Raw genomic sequence first — 21086 nt, forward strand, 5'->3', positions numbered from 1 at the left:
ACAGAACTCACACATATCAGGGTTAGACTCGCACACAAAAAGGATTGATGCCTTGAAGTATGGGCTATATCTACCAGAAAAGACAATTACAATCAACAAGATGGCATGATCATGAAATGCTTATACAATGTGCATGTGTGGGCTGAAAGCTTAAAATGCACATTTCTTTGCATAGGAAAGTCACATGAAGATTCTGATGTCGTTTTTGCAATGTACACGGAAAAAGCTTTCATATGACATCCATATTGGGGGATCCCTAAATTTTAGGTCCCTAAATTTGCTAGTCCTAAAAAATAGGGATGTCATTCTAAAAATAGTAAATTCTGTACTCTAACTCTGCTTACTAAATTTGGTTGTTTCTATTCTTGACAGTATTCAACCCAAAAAGAAAGGCCATAGAGAAGAGACAAGTGTCAAGACACTTGTTGTCACACAAGTTTCCAAGTGTCCCACCACTTGTCACATCTCATGACATGTGGCTGGACACTTGTCTTGTGCTACTCCACTTTCCCCTTTTGTACTAGCTCTTCCCTCTCCTATAAATAAAAGCTCATTTTTCTTCATTCAGCATCATTTTTCTTTGCTGTAAACTCATGTACAACACCCACAGATAGCCAAAAACTGGCCCCATCCATCCCCATCATCATCCCCCACTTCTCCATTGTCAAATTCCTCCATATTCCCTCTTCTATCACTATTGTTTTATAGGACAACAAGCCTGTAAATTCATTACATCACCTCCTTGTCGAGCTCTTTCTTCCATTTTAGCAACAAGAAGCAAGCCCTATCCATGTACTGCTGATCAACGATGGAGAAAGGCTGATTTCCCCTCTTTCTTCTCTCATACTGTAAAGAAATCAGTTCTTATCATTGCATAATAGATAATGCATGTGTGTTTGTACATCTTTGCATGATCTTGTGAGAGTGAGAATTACTTCTCCTCACTCTCAGGTTGATTGTAACTGAGCTCTTCCCTAAGGGACATGGGTTGAGCAGAAATACATTTCCTTCGGGGGGGGAGGTTTGCCCATCTTCAACCCTTTATCTTGTCTCCATTACTTTTACATTTTCATGACTGTAATTTTGTTTGTAATTTTCATTTTCAGCTTTAAGTGTTCATTCTCTTTTATATTAAATCTCGAAAACAAGCGAATATCATAATTGTTAAGGATACTACGTTGTTCAGGGTATTTACATTTGCTAGATGTAAAACCCAACTTCTTTGAAGCGAGCTGTTGGAGAGTCTTTTTCCATATTGGATGGCTAGAGCAACAACAAATCAGCACAAAAATTCTTAGATCAGATTAGGAAATGAGCTGATTGTGTCAAAGGACACAAGTGGCAAAAGTCATTGAATGAGTGTCAATAGACATTATGCTTGCATCTTCTTGGATCATCCAAAAACTTCAAGATTTTCCAAACCCAAATATTCCCCTCCTTGATTTGATGCTGGGAACTTCAGATTTAGTAGGTTGGAACTTAAGTTGACTGGAAGAGTGAGAAACGTAAGTGAAAAAGAGAGCTTGAAATGAAATGGCTATGGAGTCTTCATTAGGGTTTTTGTGTTGGCCTGGTTTTTTGTTCATTGTGCATTGTAGACTTAATCATTTCCCAATCTTTTTATATGGGTAGAAAGCCTATGTCATGGGCTTTCAAAGCCCCATGGTGGTGGCCCAAATCGCAGCATGTAGGAGGTGCAAGGACGGTACGAACAAGCTACGCCTATTCAGAGAACGCGACAGTGAACTTCTGAAATGCTAGAGCCATGGTTGGCCAATGTCGGTGGGCTATGACGTGACAAGGAGTTACGCTAGGAGTAGACAAACGTTTTCTCAAAAGAGAGCTTGTGAAAATATTGCTTGGATGGAGAGATCCAAGAGCTCTAACAAGGCAAGGTGCTGATTGGCTATGGCAGTCAAGAGAGTGTAGTGAAGATGGAGTGAAGATATGCACTCATGAGTTAGACCTGAGTTGAGAGGAGTGAGAATGGAGTTGGAATTGAAGTCATGAGCTGAGCTAGGCCATGCTCGACTGGGCTCTGATACCATGTTAAAACATGGATCTAGGACATGGTAATGCGGAAGCTATGGAGGTTGAAAGATGAATACCAAACTCATGAAGACATAGACACAGACAAGACCAACTATCACACAAGTGAATTAGGTTCTAAGATTAAGACTTGGACTCATAAACATAATCTTGTGTGTGGACAATGTCATAGACACTTTACTAAAAGGAAAAGAGTACTATCATATCATTGAAAAAAGGAAGCAAGTACAATGCTTTATAGGAAAGTCTAGGCAGCACATCCTCCTACTATGCTTATGGGATTCTCGTCCTGAGCCCTCACTGCTCCATCCAAAGAGACTGAAGTAGGAGTGATTGCAAATATCTCAACACGGCTAAGCTGTATCTCTTGTGTAGTTGGAACAATGCACTTATATGCATTTCTTTCCTGTGGGTATCCAATGAAAACACACTTCACTACTTTAGGGTCAAGTTCCTTCTCTTTGTCATCTGGAACATGAACATAGGCAATACTATCAAATACTTTCATATGTTGGATGTCAAGCTTGTAACCATACAACTGCTCATAAGGTGTCTTTTCATGTATTCCTGCTATAGATATTTTATTCATAACATAGACAAAGGCATATTCTTCTCATTCAACATAGCCCTAGTTGCCTCCATAATCACCTTGTTCTTTCTTCCAACTTTGTTCAATTGTGAAGTATAACTGTAAGTCAATTGCCTCTTGATCCTAGGCTTTGCTAAGTATCTATCAAACTCCTTTGAGATATACTTTCCACCACCATCAGGCTGTAAGCATGAGACATAACAATTAAGCTTTTTTTTGGCATGAGCTTTAAAATTCTTGCAAGCTCATGCCGACACGTGTGCTCTTGCTCCAACCCCCCCATTGCACCTGTCTTCTCCTGCCTTCTGTTGCGCCTATTCCCTCGCCTTCTATTCCGCCTCCCTCCCGCCTTGTCCCTGGCACGACCCCCCTCCCCTCCCCCCCCAGCGTTGACCCTGCCTCCTTCCGCATGTCCCCTGGTGTGACCTCCCCCCAGCATTGTGTCCGCCTACCGTCTTCTGTTTCCTCCCCCCCCACTTGAACTCGCCTTGATCTCCCTGCCTCCTTCGCCCTGGTCCTTCACCTCTTTTGTACTGCAACCCGGCCTTGTCCAACAAACCCAACACCCGCATTGTGGCCACTGCGAGCCGGCTTACTTGGGTGCCCAACACACCCCCCCCCTTCCCTCCCCTCCCCCCCCCCCCCCCCCCCCCCCTCTTTTTCACTCCTGTTGCTCTCTCCCTCTCCAACAACTTCCCCTTCCCCTCCGACAGCACCACGTCGTGTTTGGTAGGTTCTCAATAGGGACGCACAATGGAAACCTTTGGTCAGACGCCAGTGCATTCTGCGAGTGCCCCCCAATCAAACACCTTGCGCGGCGTCCTCTCTGAGGAACAGCTCTTAGCCGTCCGTGCTGCAGAGCTGGAGCTTAGAAAAACATCAATCTTTGGTTAGGTAGTAGGTTACTCCCCATCATAGGCCCAGCTTCGGGATTGGCTTCACTCCACACTGCGCATTGGCACAACACAGATAGTGGAGGCAGTTCTAATGGATCAAGGGATCTTCATGGTTCAACTCACCTCGACTGACGCAATAGCCCGTGAGTTACTGGCAAGTTCACCCTATGCTTCCACGAAGGGGGTCATCCACATGGTCCCTTGGTACACTCTTCCCCGGACTGACTATAGAGTATTGCTAGTTGGTGGAAGACTTTGGACGGCTCTTCGACACTGTCCTTCCTACCTCTTTTACGGACGCAGTGGCAGCCGCAAGAGTCCCAAAGGTATGGGTGGCAGTGAAAGAGACCAAGAATATTCCAGAGTTTCTAGAGATTGAGACAAGCGGACACTCCTTCAGGTAGCAGGTCATTGTGATTGGGTAGCAAGGGCAGTGCATGCGATGCCATGACTTTGGGCACCGAGCAGCAGAGTGCACGCGCTTCGGAGCTAGGGCAGCTTCGACGACAGGCCCACAAGTGGATGTGGAAGGTTTCATATGAGTATGGAGACGACATAGAGAGAGCCGGCAGGGGGGGCTGCAAGTAGCTCCTTAGACACAGCCACGGTAGGGAGCAGGAGGGTGAGTGTCGCCCCCCCTAGCAGAGCACCATGCTGCCTCCCCCTCCTCGCCCTACCTGACAAGTCCACAGGTCTACACATCCACCCCCCATAGAGGAGTCATAGGCCGTATCACCCGAGGGCCCATAGCCCACAGCCCACAGCTTTCCCCCCTCCCCATCCCTGGAGATGGGAATCTTTGTGGTACGCAAGTCTAGGAGTGGTAAGGTCCATCTATTAGCACCATCGGATGGACTAAACTACGCCTTTTTCCTTCAGACCTCTCACACGGGAGACGAGACGACGACTCAAATAGAGGAGGTGAAGAGCCAGGTGGCAGACCATATCTCCCAATGGATGGGAGAAGGTGGATTGACACTCTTCTCCTAGCAGTGGCCGAGTTGTAAGATGAACATCAACTGGTGGGGCTAGGGCTGAGGTCCCTTATCTGAGCATTATCTTTTAAGCCCCTCCGAAATGGAGAGTGCCGATGGATGTGATCGAGTGGCCCTTGGCACGGGCGGCCCCTTTCTACCACTGTACGAAGTCTCGCCTCTCAGCCTGGTTGATAGATGCCCTGGTGGTACCACTAGGTGTATCCATGACCCCATGGTCCGCCCAAGGGCTACCATGGGGGAATGGAGTTCACCATCCAAGCTGGTAGCGAAGCATATACGTATGCCTCATAGTTCCTCTTTTTCGTCAGCAGCTTCCACACCGAACAGATGCTTGTTCAGCCAGTCACAAGTCTCCCTATGAGTTTACACCTTGCATCCTGGAATGTGAATAGCCTCCACTATAGTGGGCCACGTGGTTCTAGGAAGTTGATTATTCGACAAGAGCTGCAACCTGGCCCTTGTCGAACGAATCAACATCTTACTTCTATAGGAGCACAAGCTCACTCCCACCCAAGCCCAACGGGTAGGGAAGGTGCTCCCAGACAGCTCACACACTTACTGGGAGCACGCCATCAATGCCCACAGCAAGAGTGGAGGCGTATGTACCTCTATTGGCCCGAGTCTCATTGCCTGTGTACGAGACCACGGGACGATAGTGGCAGGGAGTCGCAATCAATGGGCAAGAAATGGAGTGATATTGATAGCAAATGGATGGAGTGATGCACACCATAGGTCCATACATGGTGTTGTCGCATATTCTCGTGGGGATGTATACTTCATTGGTAGTCATGATGACTCAGAGATTGGAAAGAGTGCAAATGTATTGGCATTCGAGTAATGCAAGGCAATGTAGGCTATTGGGATAGAAAATGTAGTGTAGTTTGTGGCAGATGGTGAATCTACAAATAGAGCAACAAGAAATGGCCATGTATCCACATATCACCTTTAGTCCATGCATGGCGCATTGCTTGAATAACTTGTTGAAGGATATTGGAGACTTGCCATGGACTACATCTCTTGTTGCGAAAGGCAACAAGATTGTCACATTTATATATAATCATCAGTACTTGCATACTAAGTTTCACAAGAAAAGTGACAAAGAACTTCTCAAATACTTGGATACACGATTTACATATAACTTTCTTATGCTTGGTTGTTCGCACTATTGCAAAGGTACAATTAGAAAGCTATTTGCTAGTGATAAGTATGAAACTTGGAGTGGGACTGCCATTGCTATTGCTGTGTTATGTAATGCATGTCTCTGATAGAGATTTTTGAGATGAGGTGAATCGCACCAACCAAATGTTTGATCCTATCATGTAGATGTTGAGACTTGCAGATGGCATGAATCCATGTTAGATATGATCAATGCCCCACCCTCATTAGGTGCTACCAATGATCCATGGTGCTCAAAGTTGTAAGGCCCCCATTATGAGGAGAAGCCAAGTGTAAGCCCGGACATTGGTGGAGTCCTGACTTGTATATCAGATGAGGTCTATGTGACCGGATGGCAAAAAGGTGACCATTGTGGGTCTAATCTTTGGGTTAGACAGAGTGGTTAAGCTGGTAGCAACTCGAGGCGCATTGCATCGAGTTGCGGTGTAAGGGAGTTAAAAGGGGCCCCTATTGTGGGGTCCGGGGGCCGCGGAAGCGGCCCTTGGCTGGGGGGTCCCAGGCCCCCCTGGCGGGGGTCCGAGGGCAGCGCCCCCGGCCCGATGGTAAAGGGAATATTCCCTGGCCGACTAGTGGAGGCTCATATGGTAGGTTGGTTAGCAGGCCGACCTAACGACCTTCGCGGGCTATAAAAGCTAAACCCCTTCGCAGCCATCACTCACTCATCTTTCACCCAGTCAGAGTTGTTGTTCCAGCTAGCCTTAAGCTCTTCACCTATCTTCTGTTTAGATTGCCATCTAAGCTTCACACAGTGGAAGCGCACGGCTGGACAGAGCCATCTTTGTATCAGTTGTTTGAAGTTAAAGAATTTATTGATTCTTCTCTTATCTGTTGTGTACTCTCTATCTCTTTCTCAGATTCTGTTCGCTGCGCCGTGTAATATTTTACATCCATGCATTGGGAAGATCTATGAATGTATGGATCGCATGATTGAGAAGTTGGAGAGTTTGGAACTAGATGCAAACATGTATGAGTAGATCAAGGAGTTATGCATCAGCACATGGAATGAGTATGACTCTTCTATGCATGTTGCAACATATGTGCTTGATCCCGAGTTTCAAGGAAAGATGCAAGAAAGAGACCTTGAGGTGGTCAAGGCTTGGAACACATTGCTTGCAAGGCTTTATCCTAGTCGTGAAATGTAACACAAAATTAAAAATAAGTTCTCTATGTATCGACAAACATTAGAGATGTTTGGTACACAAGATGCACTAGAGGACATGACAAATATTGGGGCTGCTTTATGGTGGGAGGACTACGGGACAGAAGCTCCAGGGTTGCAAAGTTTGGCTATTCATATTCTTAGCCAAACAATTAGCTTTTCGTGTTTAGAGTAACTATGGAGCTCATTCAATCATATTCACTCAAAAAAGAGAAATTGTCTTGATACAATGAAGACGAATGACCTAGTTTATGTAAGCTCCAATCTTCACTTGCTAGCTCGTATATCGGTTGCAAAGGCTAATTCTTCTATACGTTGGGAAAAAGATGACGATAATGATGATGGTAATAGTGATGGTGATGACTAGGATGCTGTTCAACAGGATGAGCATTCAAGCATAGTGGAGCCATCTTCCATGAATGAGCGCACTTAGCTGCTAGCCTCTTGGAACTTTAGAGTATTGACTTGGAACTTGGAGCTCTTGTAACTTGGATCTTTAGACTTTAAAGTTTAGTGCATATTTTGTGTCTTTGCAATGCACACTTGTTGGACTTATGCAACATTGTTTATTACAATGTTGAATGTGACAATCCATTGCTGATTACAATGTTTTGAATCTTTATCATTGTTGAAACTTGATTATGATGTCTCTAACTTCACGAATTGTGGTTGATATCTCTAGATTCTAAGACTTAAGTGTTGATGCTCTCTTTCTCTCTCTCTCTCTATATATATATATGTGTGTGTGTGTGTGTGTGTGCTCGCGCAGTTTCTCTTCCCTAACTTTGGGCGTTCCCCCCGTTCTGGGGGGGTCCCGTTCCCATTCCCATTCCTAGTAACTATGAGTAGCATGCTAAGTAGGTTTCATTCACTGCATGCAGGACATATATATATGTTCCCAAATTCATTTACAGATTACAGCTTGCAATTTCTAGCAACAATTCTCTGTGTAAAACTGAAGCAATTTCAGGCCACAAACATCCTCAAATCACATTAGACATGTGTCATGACTCGTAGAGAACATTACATGATCACATAGGCATAAATGGTTGCTCAGATTTCCATAACTGTAATAGACAGTTTTCAGCCAGTTCAATGTTGTAACCAGCAGTAAAAATTCTGTGTAATCTGAAGTATTTTCAGCTCAAAATAGCCTCAAAACATCTTTGACATGTACCATAACCCTGGGGGTTCAATGCAGGTAAATACAAGCATCAACAGTGGTGTATATGATGACCAGTAGCAATGGCAGACAAGCTTCTTACAAGCTGTAAACAGCCAGCCCATTGTATAACCAGCAATGAATTTAGTCCAGATTTAAATTATTTCCAGCCCACAACATCCAAAGAACATCCACATCACATCCCCAATACATGTGGAAAAGATTCAAGCTTTTGTAGGTACCAAACAAGCATCATAGTGCTTCAACTTTCAAGTATTAACTGTCATACATTCAATGACAAATTTCAGCCGGCTCTTGCCTTCCAGATCTGAGCAAAACCATGCCCAAATGCATGAGAGTGAAGGCATTTACATTATCAAACATTCCGTGACATTGTCTATGCTTATCGCATGGCATCTATGGTAGAGAGTCATCTGACATATCCCATCAACATGAGGACATACATAAGTATCATGGGCAGCATACCAACACTGTTTCAGACCTGAGAAGGCTATTTATATAGCCTCATATGCATCTCACCAAGCTCATAAGCTTTGCTCCAAGAGGTAAACATGATGCCTACTACATAGTCCAATGGCAATACTTCCCATCAAGCATTTGATGAAGACAAGAAAGCTTCAGTCAACCTCACAGTGATCTGCTCCAGATTTAATGCTGCTGGTTATCTGCTGTACTTGAGCACAGTCACTGCTGAATACACTCTTGAAATGATCAAGGCACCTGCCAAATGCCAAGCCTCAATAGGGCCACTCAACCAGGGTGCTAATGCTCCAAACCTGATGTTTGTCATGAAGAAAGCAATGCTGCTTGTGTTGTTTCATGCTGTCCATTTCTTGCTGGAAAACAGGCACAATTTTCAGCAATCACGTTTTTTTAAAACTGCTGCCTTTACAGAGCTCAATGCTCATTCAAATGAGCCCCCACATATGCCAAGAGATCCACTTGAATAGTCTCAGCAATATCTGAGCTAAACTCTCAAGGTAATCATACCTTTGAAGTAATGCAAATGACTGCCACACATGAACTTCCGCAGGACTTCAATCTCCAGCTCCTTGCAACTCCAATGCCGTGCTTTCGGGCTTCATAGATCATTCATAGATCATGGGGGTTCATGGCTCTGATACCATGTTAGAAGAGAGAGAGAGAGACAGGGGCAACAGAGAGTAGTCAGCTCTCAATATTCATCTTCATTATTATCACACTCAAAAGTACAAAGTACATCTAGCTTAGGTCTAGTGACTAACCACTGACTAACTCTCTAACTCTAGTTAAGTCAGCTACCGACTTATTCGCGACACACACATGATTGATAGCTACACACACTTGGCTGTCATGTCGGTAGGTAGTAGGTAGTCTGAGCTTAAATATCTCAACAGTTCTATCTCTAACACATTAACGGTTGGCCCATCCATAGAAGAGCTATAACTATATGCAAGAAAAGCATGGTCCTCCATGAGGTTGGCAAAAACATCACCATTGCCCGTGCAAGTGGTTGATATCTCTTGGACAGTCATACCAGAGTCCCTTTTCTTTGCTTTTTGCAAGCCTTTTTTTGAATTTGCCAATGTAATGACCTAGATTTTTGCAGTAGTGGAACTTATCCTTGTTTGAAGGCTTTCCAACATCAACTTTGGGTTGATTTGCATTTTACTTTCTTTCCCTTTGTCTTTGTACCCAAAAAGTATAGTTGAATCGCTTGAACGTAAAACCATAATCTTTTGAGTTTGCTCCTCTTGAAGCAAGAGGCCCATCAACTCCGTGAATATAAGAGGCTTAATCTCTCCCCTCAATGACAAATTTAGTGAAGTGTGAAAACCAAGATATAACTCTAGAAGCGAGTTAAGGTGATATCCAACTTGAATTGCCTCATCAATCTTAAGCGATTGCTCATGTGAATCTTAAATGTATGTGATGTAATCCATCATAGAATCACCCTCATATATCTGAACATTTTCCAACTCTCTTTGCAAAAAGGAAAAGTGGTTCTCGTTCTTGGTTGTGAGCATTTGCTCCAAGACAATCCAAATTGCATGTGAGGTCTTGCAAGATCGAATGAGAGGTATGATAGCTCTTTTCACCCATCATAAAGCTATCAATAACAAAGCTTATACATTTCAAGAATCCCATTTCTTCTAGTCAGGCATAATAATAACAGTGGGACAACAACAAGCTATCCTATACCTCTCCCTTGCAATAACTCACATAAACTGAAAATGTAAATGTGACTACTTAACCTCAAATAGTGGACTCCCCTTTGGCCCCAAAAATTGGCACCCCTTGTATTCTTTAATTTATATTCCAATTGGCAATCTCCTTCACTTTCCAATGCCTCTTGCTATTATAAATGGCCAGCAAGCCTTCTTATCAGTTTGCCCCCTCATTCACACAATTGGCCTTCAATTGACACTTGGCCGGTCAAATTTAGCCCCAAAACAAATTGGAATGTGCTGACCACTTGGAAGCACTGAAATTACACCTTTTCCAGCAATTGTTCCAAATGCTAGGTCTTCAATCTTCGAGTACAGGACTCAATCTAGTTGGTAAACCTAAAAGCATTAGCTACTTTTTATTCCAAGATTGTCCAAAATGAAGTAAAAAAATAAAATCATTGCCATTGCATTTGCTAAAAGTTCCATTAAAATAGGCAAAGCCTCCCCTCTTGCCAAAAGTATATGGAACACATGCTCAAAGATGAAGTATGCCTCAATTAGAATTGGAACATATCCCTTCCTTGGGGCAGTGCTTGACTCGATTTGGTTTAGCCTATTCTAAGGAAACATTACACTGGACCAAATGGACTGGAGACTGTACAAAAAGCTTTTCCAGCTCTGGGAGGATTTATGGGACTTCCAAAATTGTCAATGGCAGTCCCCTGAGAGACTTAAACACATCTTCAAACTGAAAAGAGAAGACATGGCACTCCTAATCAAGAGAACGAACAAATGGAATCTGAGTCTTGCCAAGGCCATACAACTCAGAAGCCAATTCTCACTCAAGTCATCACATGGGTAGTGGACATCCCCTGCTGCCATGAACTTAATGAGAGATCACATATACAATGGGACAAAAGCCAGTGGGAATTAATATTCTCCCACTTGTGGTTTCCAAACATTCCTCTGAAAAAATCGATTTTACTATTGCTTATTCTGTTTATGAATTTTGTCCATTCAGTGTTTACCTATTTCCACACCTCCCAAGCATTGGAAAGAAATCCTTCTTGGAGAGGCCAATCACCTCCCCAATGAAGTTTGGAGATTTGTTAGCACACATTTTCTTTGGGCTATCTGGCTACAAGGGAATTAGCAATCTTTAAAGATCATTTTTCTGCCAATTATCAAAGAACAAAAACTTGATTTTGTGTGCAGCCTTGCAATGCAGAGAAAGCTATTGCGATCCAAGTTACAAAACCCTCCAATGAATCAAAGAAGAAATAGCAACAAAAGGAACATAATGATAAGGAAGCCTGAGCTCTTGCTGTTGCCCTAACTGAAGAACAAGACTTTGTGCACATTCTTACCATTATTAGAGATGCTGGTCACTAATACTAGGTCACATACATCAAGTCTCGCCTTCTTTTGTTTTGGCCATATCTACTATACTATCAAAATGGCCGCTTTATTCTGGCTACACCCTGTCTATCTGACAAACAATATCAGCCTCTTTATCCCCCCCAATGGGTGTAAATAAATCTACCCATACACCATATGTAACTAGTGTGCCCCGCACTGCCCTTAGCTCTGGTGAAACTGTTCTGGAACTTTGTTTGCTGGCTAATCCTCCAAGCTAGCCTTTGGCTCCATAAGTGATGTAATACTCTTTTTTGATACTTAAACAATACATTAAAGCCTTTTCACGAAAAAAAGATAAACAAATTTTGGTAACATATGTGGCACAAAGAGAATCACTACACTCTTGCTCTAATTCAAACCCATACCTTATCCATGTAAGTGTTGACATTTTCCATCTGCTGAATAGCAACCTTAAAAGGTGTAAAACTCACGACTGTTTCAATATTCAGGTTACTAACCTACTCTGTCTTGTCATATCAAAACTCGGTCAAATGTGGGTATCTTGAACATCCAATCTTTCAGGATGGGCCTGACCACAGGAAACTCCTTTGTTCTGTGAAAATCCAATATAAAGTGATTAGCATGACAACTCACCTTTTAAGAATCTCCCAAAACTCAAGGCTACATTGCCAGGATCAGAAAATAGTGATGCGTTCTTATGCAATAGAGACAGTCCTGTAATGCTCTTGGTGGTGAGCATCCTATAACAAATGAGACATTCATGAACATTACCTCATGCAGAGTGATAATGTTCAAATCATCTGATGGCAGTGTCTAAGCGTACTCAAAGATGCTGTGCACAGTGCCATCATCCTCGTTCTCTGGCACAACCTCAGTCTGATTATCACACTTACTACATTCTTCAGACAGCACGTTCTTGTTTCCTTCCAAAGGCATCTGGTCAACTTTTTCAATACTCTGTACAATTTTGGATCTTATTACTGGTTCTACCACCAGAAAGTTGGTACAGTTCACACCCAGAATCTCCGCACACGCTTCTCTGAATATATTATCTGAAGATGACGTGACAAGCATAGATACGCATCTTGACAAGTCTGGAACAAGCTTCTGTGACTGAAGAAACCCAACAGAGATTCCTCAGGTGCGCAAATTAGTCTTTTGCAACCAATCGAAATAAGGTGAAGTTTCAACAGGATCCTATATGAAATGTGATATTACAATCGAGACACCTTTGTATAGCCTGACAGTCTAGGCAGACATTTCCTTTCCTTTCCAACCACGTGAAGCTATGAGACACCCACCCACCCCAATTTCGTGACAATTTTACTTAAAATATAATGCATCGTTTTTAGCCACACGAGACAAGTGTTTTACACGGTATATATAGGTATAATGTGAGTCAAACAATTGAAGCGTGTAAATTTCTATATATTTTGGATTTTGTGAAACCTCAAAACCATGCATCCAAGTGTCAGTGAACTGTGTCACTCTATTGGCGCTCATCCACTTGAAGCTTGAGACAAAAACCTCAAAACACTGCATGATCAGAAGAGAGAGTATGTGCATGTGTTTCATATAGCTAGGCTTCAACCCTGAGGCTAAAAAACAAGCTGCAGCATTTTAATCTTTTAAAATAAGAGAAAGAAAACAGAAGAATCACTGAGCTGTTTACAAGTGGCCACCTGCTTTTGCAGGTATGGCTTGGAATTGTTCTAAGGAACAGAAGAAAGAGAAGATTCAACAGATGGCTCTCATTATCCACAAATTATTCCAACAGCCATGGAGGAGGACCATGAGCCTCGAGGTCATACCATACATCCTGATAAAATAAAATTCGCCTCACAACTGTTAGAATTCAACCTTTACCCATCTCATGAATCAGTACTGCATTATACCTTATAGACAAAACCTGCAGGGTTTTTACTGGGCAGCCCTTTTCATTAAGGATGAGCAACAGCTTGGATGCATTCTCCTGGAAAAGCTAGAGCACACCTTATCACTGATGTGAATCAGTATGTGCCAGTGGTGGTACTAAAGGGCGGAGTAGAAAAAGAGGTATAATAATGTGACCCCAAAAGGGATAAAAGGTTCATCAACAAATGATAGAGGCACTGCAACTTGCAAGGGAGACAAAAAAACAATATTCTACTTTTCCATCATGAATGGGCCCAGCGGCAATTCGGGTGCTGCTTGGGGTTGTGTGGTGACTGGAGTCTGGGACTACGCAACTGGCTCTCGCTGCATGCGAATGCCCAGCATTAACAGAACAGGAGGCTGCTAAGGTCCTCCTCTTCTTCTTCTTCTTCTTTTGGTTGGGGCAAAAATAGGTATAATATAAGTATAATCATTTAAATGTAAAAGAACAGTGTGATTATCTACGCTGGTAAGAATCTTTTGTTTCAGAAATAAGGAAACTCCAAAGGTGAAATTGGTGTGATGATCCAGAATGTCTCCATGAGATTATCTACGCTGGTGTGAACTCTTGTTGTTTCAGAAGAAGAAAACTCATTCACCTAAAATGAACAATACTGCCCAGTGCCTACCTACTGAACAAATTTTGGAAACAGCTTTCTTTTGGTGACATAAAGGAGGCTGGTAAAGTTCCCCTCTCCTTTTTGTTCTGGGCAAAAGAGGTCAAATATGTACTACAGATATTGAAGAACAGTGTGATTATATAACATGATGGAGTTTGAAACACAGAAAACTACTTCTCCTGTCAACTAACGAACTGTCTGCTTATCTGAATAAAAACTTTTCCTCCTTTGCATACTAATTTCTCACCATAAGCATTCCATTTCCGGATATTGGACAGAAAAAGTATTAGAGATATCAACTGTGTGGGGGAGTTTGCCACAAACATCATCAGACTAGTTTTATCTTGGGCAGGTAGAGGGGCAAGGATGAAAAGAAGGCAGTGTGCCTTTCTGTGAATTTCCAAAAGGAGGAATTGGGTTCTCTGAGTCTGCATCCCACTGTTACTATGGAACAAATTCTTACATATTAAATACAGGTCAAATGTGACTCAAACAATTAAACCATAAATTTTGGATTTTGTAACACCTCAAAACAATGCATTCAAGGTGTTACTCTATTGACCCCTCATTGTCACTCTTTTATGAACCTCCATTGATAAATACATGTACTTTCTTTATTATGAGAACATCTACTTCTTCAATGCGCTGACGACCTAAGTTGGTCACATAGTTGCGTTACGCGTATATCTCCTCTTTTGAAAGGAAATACTAGAGGACCTTGGTGTTCTTCAAATACCTGTTCTTGCTTCCTTTGTTTACCACAACAAAGACTCTAGTCCAATACACCTTGAACCTTGAAGGTTGTGACTCTACCACGACACTTTCCAAGTAATCCATTCATTCTTAAGGCCATTCTTGGATCTGTTTTCAACCCCCTAAGCCATTTAGGATCTAATCTCCTCGGCTGTTGTCACAATCCTTTACTAATCCCCTAGGTCCTAAGCCATCTTTTATACGTCGAATTGGTATATATGGACATGAATAAAGGCCGTGTGTCCCTTACACGCGACTTTGAAAAGGCTTCTGTTATGTTATGAAGTTTGGATGATTATCAACTTGTCAGGGTCCAATAATTTGTCACTTTTAGCCCGTTTGGCTGGCTGGCTTTAATCTTCTTCCCTTGCACATTTCCCTGTTCGTTGAGGATAAGCTGATACCTGTCTTGTTTTAACTAATCCTTCATGAAACACAAAGGTGGCTTAACTTCAGAATTGCCATGCCTAGTACTGAAACTTGGGCTTTCGTCCTCGGATCTCTTGAAGTCTTCCACTCCACAGGAGATTTTAATGCTAAATCTAAGGTCTTTATGATGAGATTTGTTAAGTCCACAACTGAGGCCAAACTTAAACTTTGTCTTTTCTTCTCCTATCGGTTTCTTGTCACTTGTTGGAGTCCTCCCAAATTTTTGGGTTTCAGCTGTGGTGAAGCTGAGTGCTGATTCCTATAACGGTTGATGCTAAACTAAAGCTTTAAAATTTACTGTACAATTTGCAATAGTAGCAGCTAAGTGTCTCGTGTTGTTTTCATACCCTCATTCAAAGAGGAAAATTTGAGAATTTCTTTGCCTGTCTCCAGGTACTAAAGCTGCACCCAATAACCTTCTCTAGTGAGTAATCCCCCTTGCAACCAAAGCCATGTTACAAGTGCTGCTGGGGCCAATTTTGGAACACGTGCTGCCGAGGCCAAATCTGATTGTACAAAGTAATTAACTTTCTTTTGCTTTCTATGACGAAGAAATCATATTTATTGGACGTTGTGTCTAAAGCCGTTTGGTAGTGTTCATAGAATGATTTTAACGAAAACTATCTGAAAATTTTGGATAAAAGACTGCATGGTTGGACTACAAATATCATCAGATGCAACAGTGGTTCAGTGGGGGGCTTTATGAATAGCGAACCAGGCACTACTCGATGCCCATAAAACAAAACAGTGAAGAAGAAAAAATCCCACATATATTGTGAGACTCACCCCACAAATTGCCGGCAGGGGTGTAGTTGGATTGTTTCCATTTGTATGCTTTTTCTCTTACGACCCGTACCATCCACTCAGTTTGCATGATTGACTCCAGTCCAAATGCTCCACAAATTCTGAAATCTATCTATGCTGAGAATTGAGCATAATGCAGGGAAGACGATGACAAAAATCCAGAATAACTTTAAAATAGTCTATGTTGGGAATCTGTAGTTCACAAGCGTGATGTGCTATGGTGAAAAAGAGCTCCAGCTATTCACAAAACCATATCATGTGGGAGGGTATTGTACTAGAGTGTTGGAACAATCGTGCCTTGACCTGAACAGAAGGGGCATGCGGCAGCTGTGATCGTTCTGTTTGCTAATGTATCTCCAATGAGAAAAACACCCACCACGCATCATAAAGAGGTAGCTTGAACAGATGGCAAAAGTGATTGACCTGGTCACCTATGGAAGGAGCAGCTAAAAGGAAATGATATACATTAAGCTAGATGTGCTACGCTGCAAATGAACTTACAAGATGCATTACCTGTGTTGTAAATTGACTAAACCATTGGTTGAATTATTCTGTGCATGGTCCCTGTTTGGCTGACTATGTAGAAAGGATTCATAAAGAGGATTACAGTGTTTGTACCTCAACAGCATGCTTGCTAAGAAATGACTGTGGATGCTTCTCTTTCAGATCATTCAGAGCTCCTTCTACTGATTCTCTCAACACTTTCGCTTCCCTTTTCCATGTGTTTGACCTAGTCTGGCTTTCTTTCAAGTTAAAGAACCATCTTTTAATTATGAAAGCAACAAAAACAGTATAGGACTTTCAAAAAATTCTGTATCTGCAGATTTTTTTTTCAGAAAACAGAAGAATTTTCATGCCCAAAAAAGGTTTTACCTACAGACCAAAGGATATTACCTTTGTACCTGTGCAACACTAGCTCTATCCTGTGAAAACTTGGTAACTTATCCCATACAATTATGGCTATTCCAGCACTGTCAATATAGATATCTTTCACGCTTAAGCCTGATTTTTGCCAATTTACTCTGGTTTTGAGTACGTCAACCAGAATTCCTGTGATGCTGGCATTCATAAAGTCTTGAAAGAATATGACCTAGTATGTTTACAAGTAGCACAGAAATGGAGTAATCACTCAAAATGTAATATTAAACACAAAAGCCAAAGATATGGTCATTTGCACAAAAACATTACCTCTGTTTTGATATGTTCTGAAGAGGGTTGTGTTTCTTTCTCTGCATGCTTCATGAAAGCAAAACAAACCTCAAAAAACCATTGTGTTATACATGAAACTTCTGATGATCTAGCCAGTCCCATTCCAATCATGATGGAATTTCTGTGCCCCCCCAACAAAAAGGTGGCAAATGAGTACAGAAGTGTTATGTATTGATTATAAGAAAATCACCGATAATGAAAAACTTAGTTATACTTGTCTAATTCTCAAACTCTGCAAAGATACATTTCTTGAAGCACCGCTTAAGTTTGACTTTTGCAACTTTTTTCGATGAACTACCAAGCTGCACAGTTACATGACATTCCAATGCCCAATGTACTTCATAACACAATTTAGAGTGCATATATTCATCAGACACGAATTTCATGATTGGGGCTCTTACATCCAGAACAAAATTATCAATACCAACATATGAATGAGTGATAAACATGTTCCACCTTAGTTGCCTAGGAGCATTGGATGTGACGGTTAACCCTTAGCACCTGCAAGCCTTTCTGAATTGATGTCATCAGATTATTGTGCTTGAATATAAAAATAAGCCACAGCACTAGAGTATAAACTGGAGTACCAACAATTTGCTTGGACATGCATGCGGGCATATGAACTCAGCTGATGCACACCCTGAATATTATTTCTCATATTTAAAAATTCCCATGATGCAGTGAACTGATGGAGCTAATGAATGCCAAAGCTGGAGCGAAACAAATTGCTGAACTTATACAACAGTGTCAGAACTCAGATGATGTACACACCATTTATCATTTGCCATATGGGAGGATACCCAGGATGGAAGCAATGTGAAGCTGATTTGAGGTCCTGAATGCTCCATATGTACCAAGCAATGATGTTAGTTATGAGCTCCCATCTGTGACAATCCCACTGGGTCCACACTGTCTGAGAAACCTGGCATGGCAATCCTGCTCACAAGCAATGATGCTAGTTATGAGCTCACATCTGTGACAATGTCACTGGGTCCACACTGTCTGTGAGAAATCTGGCATGGCAATCCTACTCACAAGCTTCCCCGAGACAAGATAGGCAAGACACCCATGTACATCCTCATATCTACAAGCTGGACCTCTGTCTATCACCCAAGCAATCATTCCCCACATACCAGCCATAAGAGTCTATAGTGCTAGTTGAGCTGCAGCTGGCACCACTCTGATCCTGGCCATTTGTATCCTCCTCCCCAGACTAATGGTATATCCAAAGAAGGGCACATCCAAGGTGTCTTTGCAAATGGATCTCTCCATATCCACTCCCCAAGGTCCCACTGTAGTCTCTGAAGCAGCCTCTTCCTGAGTGCCAAATGTCTCCATCCATCTATCATCCAAGTCTGAGGGTTTGGGTCTAGATACCTAGTCACAACAACTCTAATCCTTTGGTGAGAACATCCAGTGAATTTTGACTAATCCAAATCCTCTCACCCGAGTGCCATCCACCTCTACTAAGAAACGAACACTCTCTCTCCAGTGGCTGCTACCTTTGCATGAAGGATCTCTGCTCTAGTGAAGAGCTCAATCCATGTTTGTGAGGTATCTGTGTTCCTCCACTCCAAGCATGCCAAGGTTTCTAATGCTCTCCATTATGGTTGAAGTCCCCTGATGCCTCAAAAGTCTGTCGCTATACTTGAGCTAATAGCTCAAGAAAGACAAATCACTCCCCCACTATAGAAGCTACTTGGTAAGAGAACCTTCCCCAAGATTGGCAAGTCCTGTCTCTATGGTGTGGTCTCTCTCTGTCCTAAGTAGCTGAGAAGTGGCTACCTCTACTTCTCCTCAATAGTGGCTGAGTCAATCTAGTGAAGTCCTATAGATCCTAATATCCATAGAAGATGTAGCAAATATAACATAAAAGCTATTCCCAAGCATACGCTGCCAGAGTCCTCCATGAGTAGGAGCAATGGTCTCTAATCTCCATAGCAATACCTGCTTCCATGGCTCCTTGCCTAGATAAAGATGTCACAATGAGGTTCACCATCAATGCTCTGCTCTGATCATCTAGGTCAATGGTCACCAAACTGCCCCTACATCTGGGCTCAATGATGACATCCTAGGCTACTTTATTCCTCACATGGCTACCACCTCCATTTGACCAACTGAAATCTTGGATGATTTGCTTCACCTAGTCAATGCATGATCTAGAGAAGGCCTAACCAGAAGTAATATACCACATAGTGGCTAGCAAAAGACTGGTTTGCATCTACCACCCTCCTTGCTAGTGACAATCTCGTTGTGCTCCAATACAATAGCTTTTGCCTTATGCTCAGTGGTAAGGGTGCCAACTGCTGTTTTGAAGAAATATTAATAGCCACATGACAGCCTAAGTATTGCATTGAAGTGGTGTGGGGAACCCAAGTGCAATTCACATATAGCTTCAATCTAGCTGCTCAGTATCACAAACCCAAACTCCATAGGATTTGTACCAATTAAAAAGAGCTCCTAAAGCTCTACGAAAGACCTCCATTGCAGCTACAAAGGCCTTGAAATTCTCCTCACCCCCATAGGTAAATAGTTTTGCCATTGGCAAACTCTACATCCAAAGCTCCTCAAACTCTAGGACAAAAAGTCTGAGACCTTGAATACCTGTAGATCTATCCCTCAAGAAAGAACTCATGGCCTCTACATCAAAATACAAGAAGACAAGGTCCAAGGGGCATCCCTATCTCACAACCTTTGAATGCTACATTTGTCACCTCTAACACCACCAATGAGAACCTGGCTGTGAGCTGAAGAGTAGAGAGCTGTTGCACCTTTGATCCATTGCTTTGGTAAACCCATCCTTAGCATGGTACCCTCTAGTGACTCCAAATCAACTCTATCCAAAAGCTTCTTGAAATTGAAAAGTAGAACAACGAGGTCCTATTCCCTAGATTATGCATGAGCTATGGACTCCGAAAAGGTGAAAATATTGTAGATGATGCTGTGCTTGCAAACAAAATCAATCTGGGTCTAGCATCAAGAGAGTCTGAGGCTGACCACTTTAGGTATGATTTTATGCATTGTTTCAATGCAAAGTGACCAATCTCCAGTGGGCAATCTCCAATCTATCTCCACTGTCTTTTGTGATGAGGTGAATCAATCCCTCAAACCAACTCTTTGGCATATCTTTTTTGATGCCATAATCTCCTAAAATGTTGCTAGAAGTCCCTTGCTGATCACATCCCAAGTGCTTAAGAAGAAAGCCATGTCCAATCCATCATTCCCAAGGCAGTATCCTAATGAAAGTGCTAATAAAGCCTTTGCACTCTCCTCCTTTGAGAATGGGGCCATCAAGTGTCTTTGTCATTGAACCCAACAAGGCTGTATAGTAATATGTAGCTACCTAACCAACCTCTCGTGGCTTGTGGTAAGGGCCCCATTGTTGAGTTACAAAATACATTAGCTTCTTTAAAATAGCTCCAAAACATGATTAATTAATGAATTAAACTTTATTATTAAAAATAAATGTGTTCCTAGAGAGTCTATGTCCCATAAGCACAAACCATGTTGGGAGGACCCAAACTTTCTATAAATAGGCATGCTACCCTCCATCCAGCCAGAATCTCATTTTTGCAACCTGCAAATGCTAGAGCTTTGCCGCCCACACCCCTGCACGTAGAGGATATCTTAGCCGAAGCTGTCCAACATTGTCTTCTACCATCAAGTGCCTACTTTTCAGCCATCCATCGCAGATTCGGACTGCTGTTTCCAGCCATCTCCATACTATTGGTTAACCAGATGGCTGCTGTCATCATTGGATTTTTGGATTTACTACTG

At 42.3% G+C, this 21086-nt stretch overlaps 1 protein-coding gene across 6 annotated transcripts in view; it reads right to left on the reverse strand.

Moving 5' to 3' along the window:
• Positions 1 to 7570: 7570 nt before the first annotated feature.
• The window catches only part of LOC148019245 (type 2 DNA topoisomerase 6 subunit B-like), a 148528-nt gene continuing 135012 nt past the window's right edge, over positions 7571 to 21086 (reverse strand). The window contains exons 9-14 of one of the 6 annotated variants that reach the window (XR_015687557.1): positions 17289 to 17430; positions 16995 to 17190; positions 16719 to 16843; positions 12352 to 12693; positions 9041 to 12172; positions 7575 to 8886 (exon numbers count right to left, since the gene is read on the reverse strand). Coding sequence is in view for 4 of the 6 variants with exons in the window: in XM_087660838.1 (XP_087516964.1) it covers positions 12394 to 12693; positions 16719 to 16843; positions 16995 to 17190; positions 17289 to 17430 (763 nt within the window). In the remaining 2 variants the exon portion in view is untranslated. Of the gene's footprint in view, positions 12173 to 12351; positions 12694 to 16718; positions 16844 to 16994; positions 17191 to 17288; positions 17431 to 21086 lie in introns of all 6 variants that reach the window. The other 5 variants (XM_087660838.1, XM_087660839.1, XR_015687558.1 and 2 more) reach the window with 5 other exon arrangements.

Source organism: Lygodium microphyllum, chromosome 20, assembly GCF_053477565.2.
Source record: "Lygodium microphyllum isolate KBCC chromosome 20, Lygodium_microphyllum_v1.1.10, whole genome shotgun sequence".
NCBI lineage: Eukaryota > Viridiplantae > Streptophyta > Polypodiopsida > Schizaeales > Lygodiaceae > Lygodium > Lygodium microphyllum.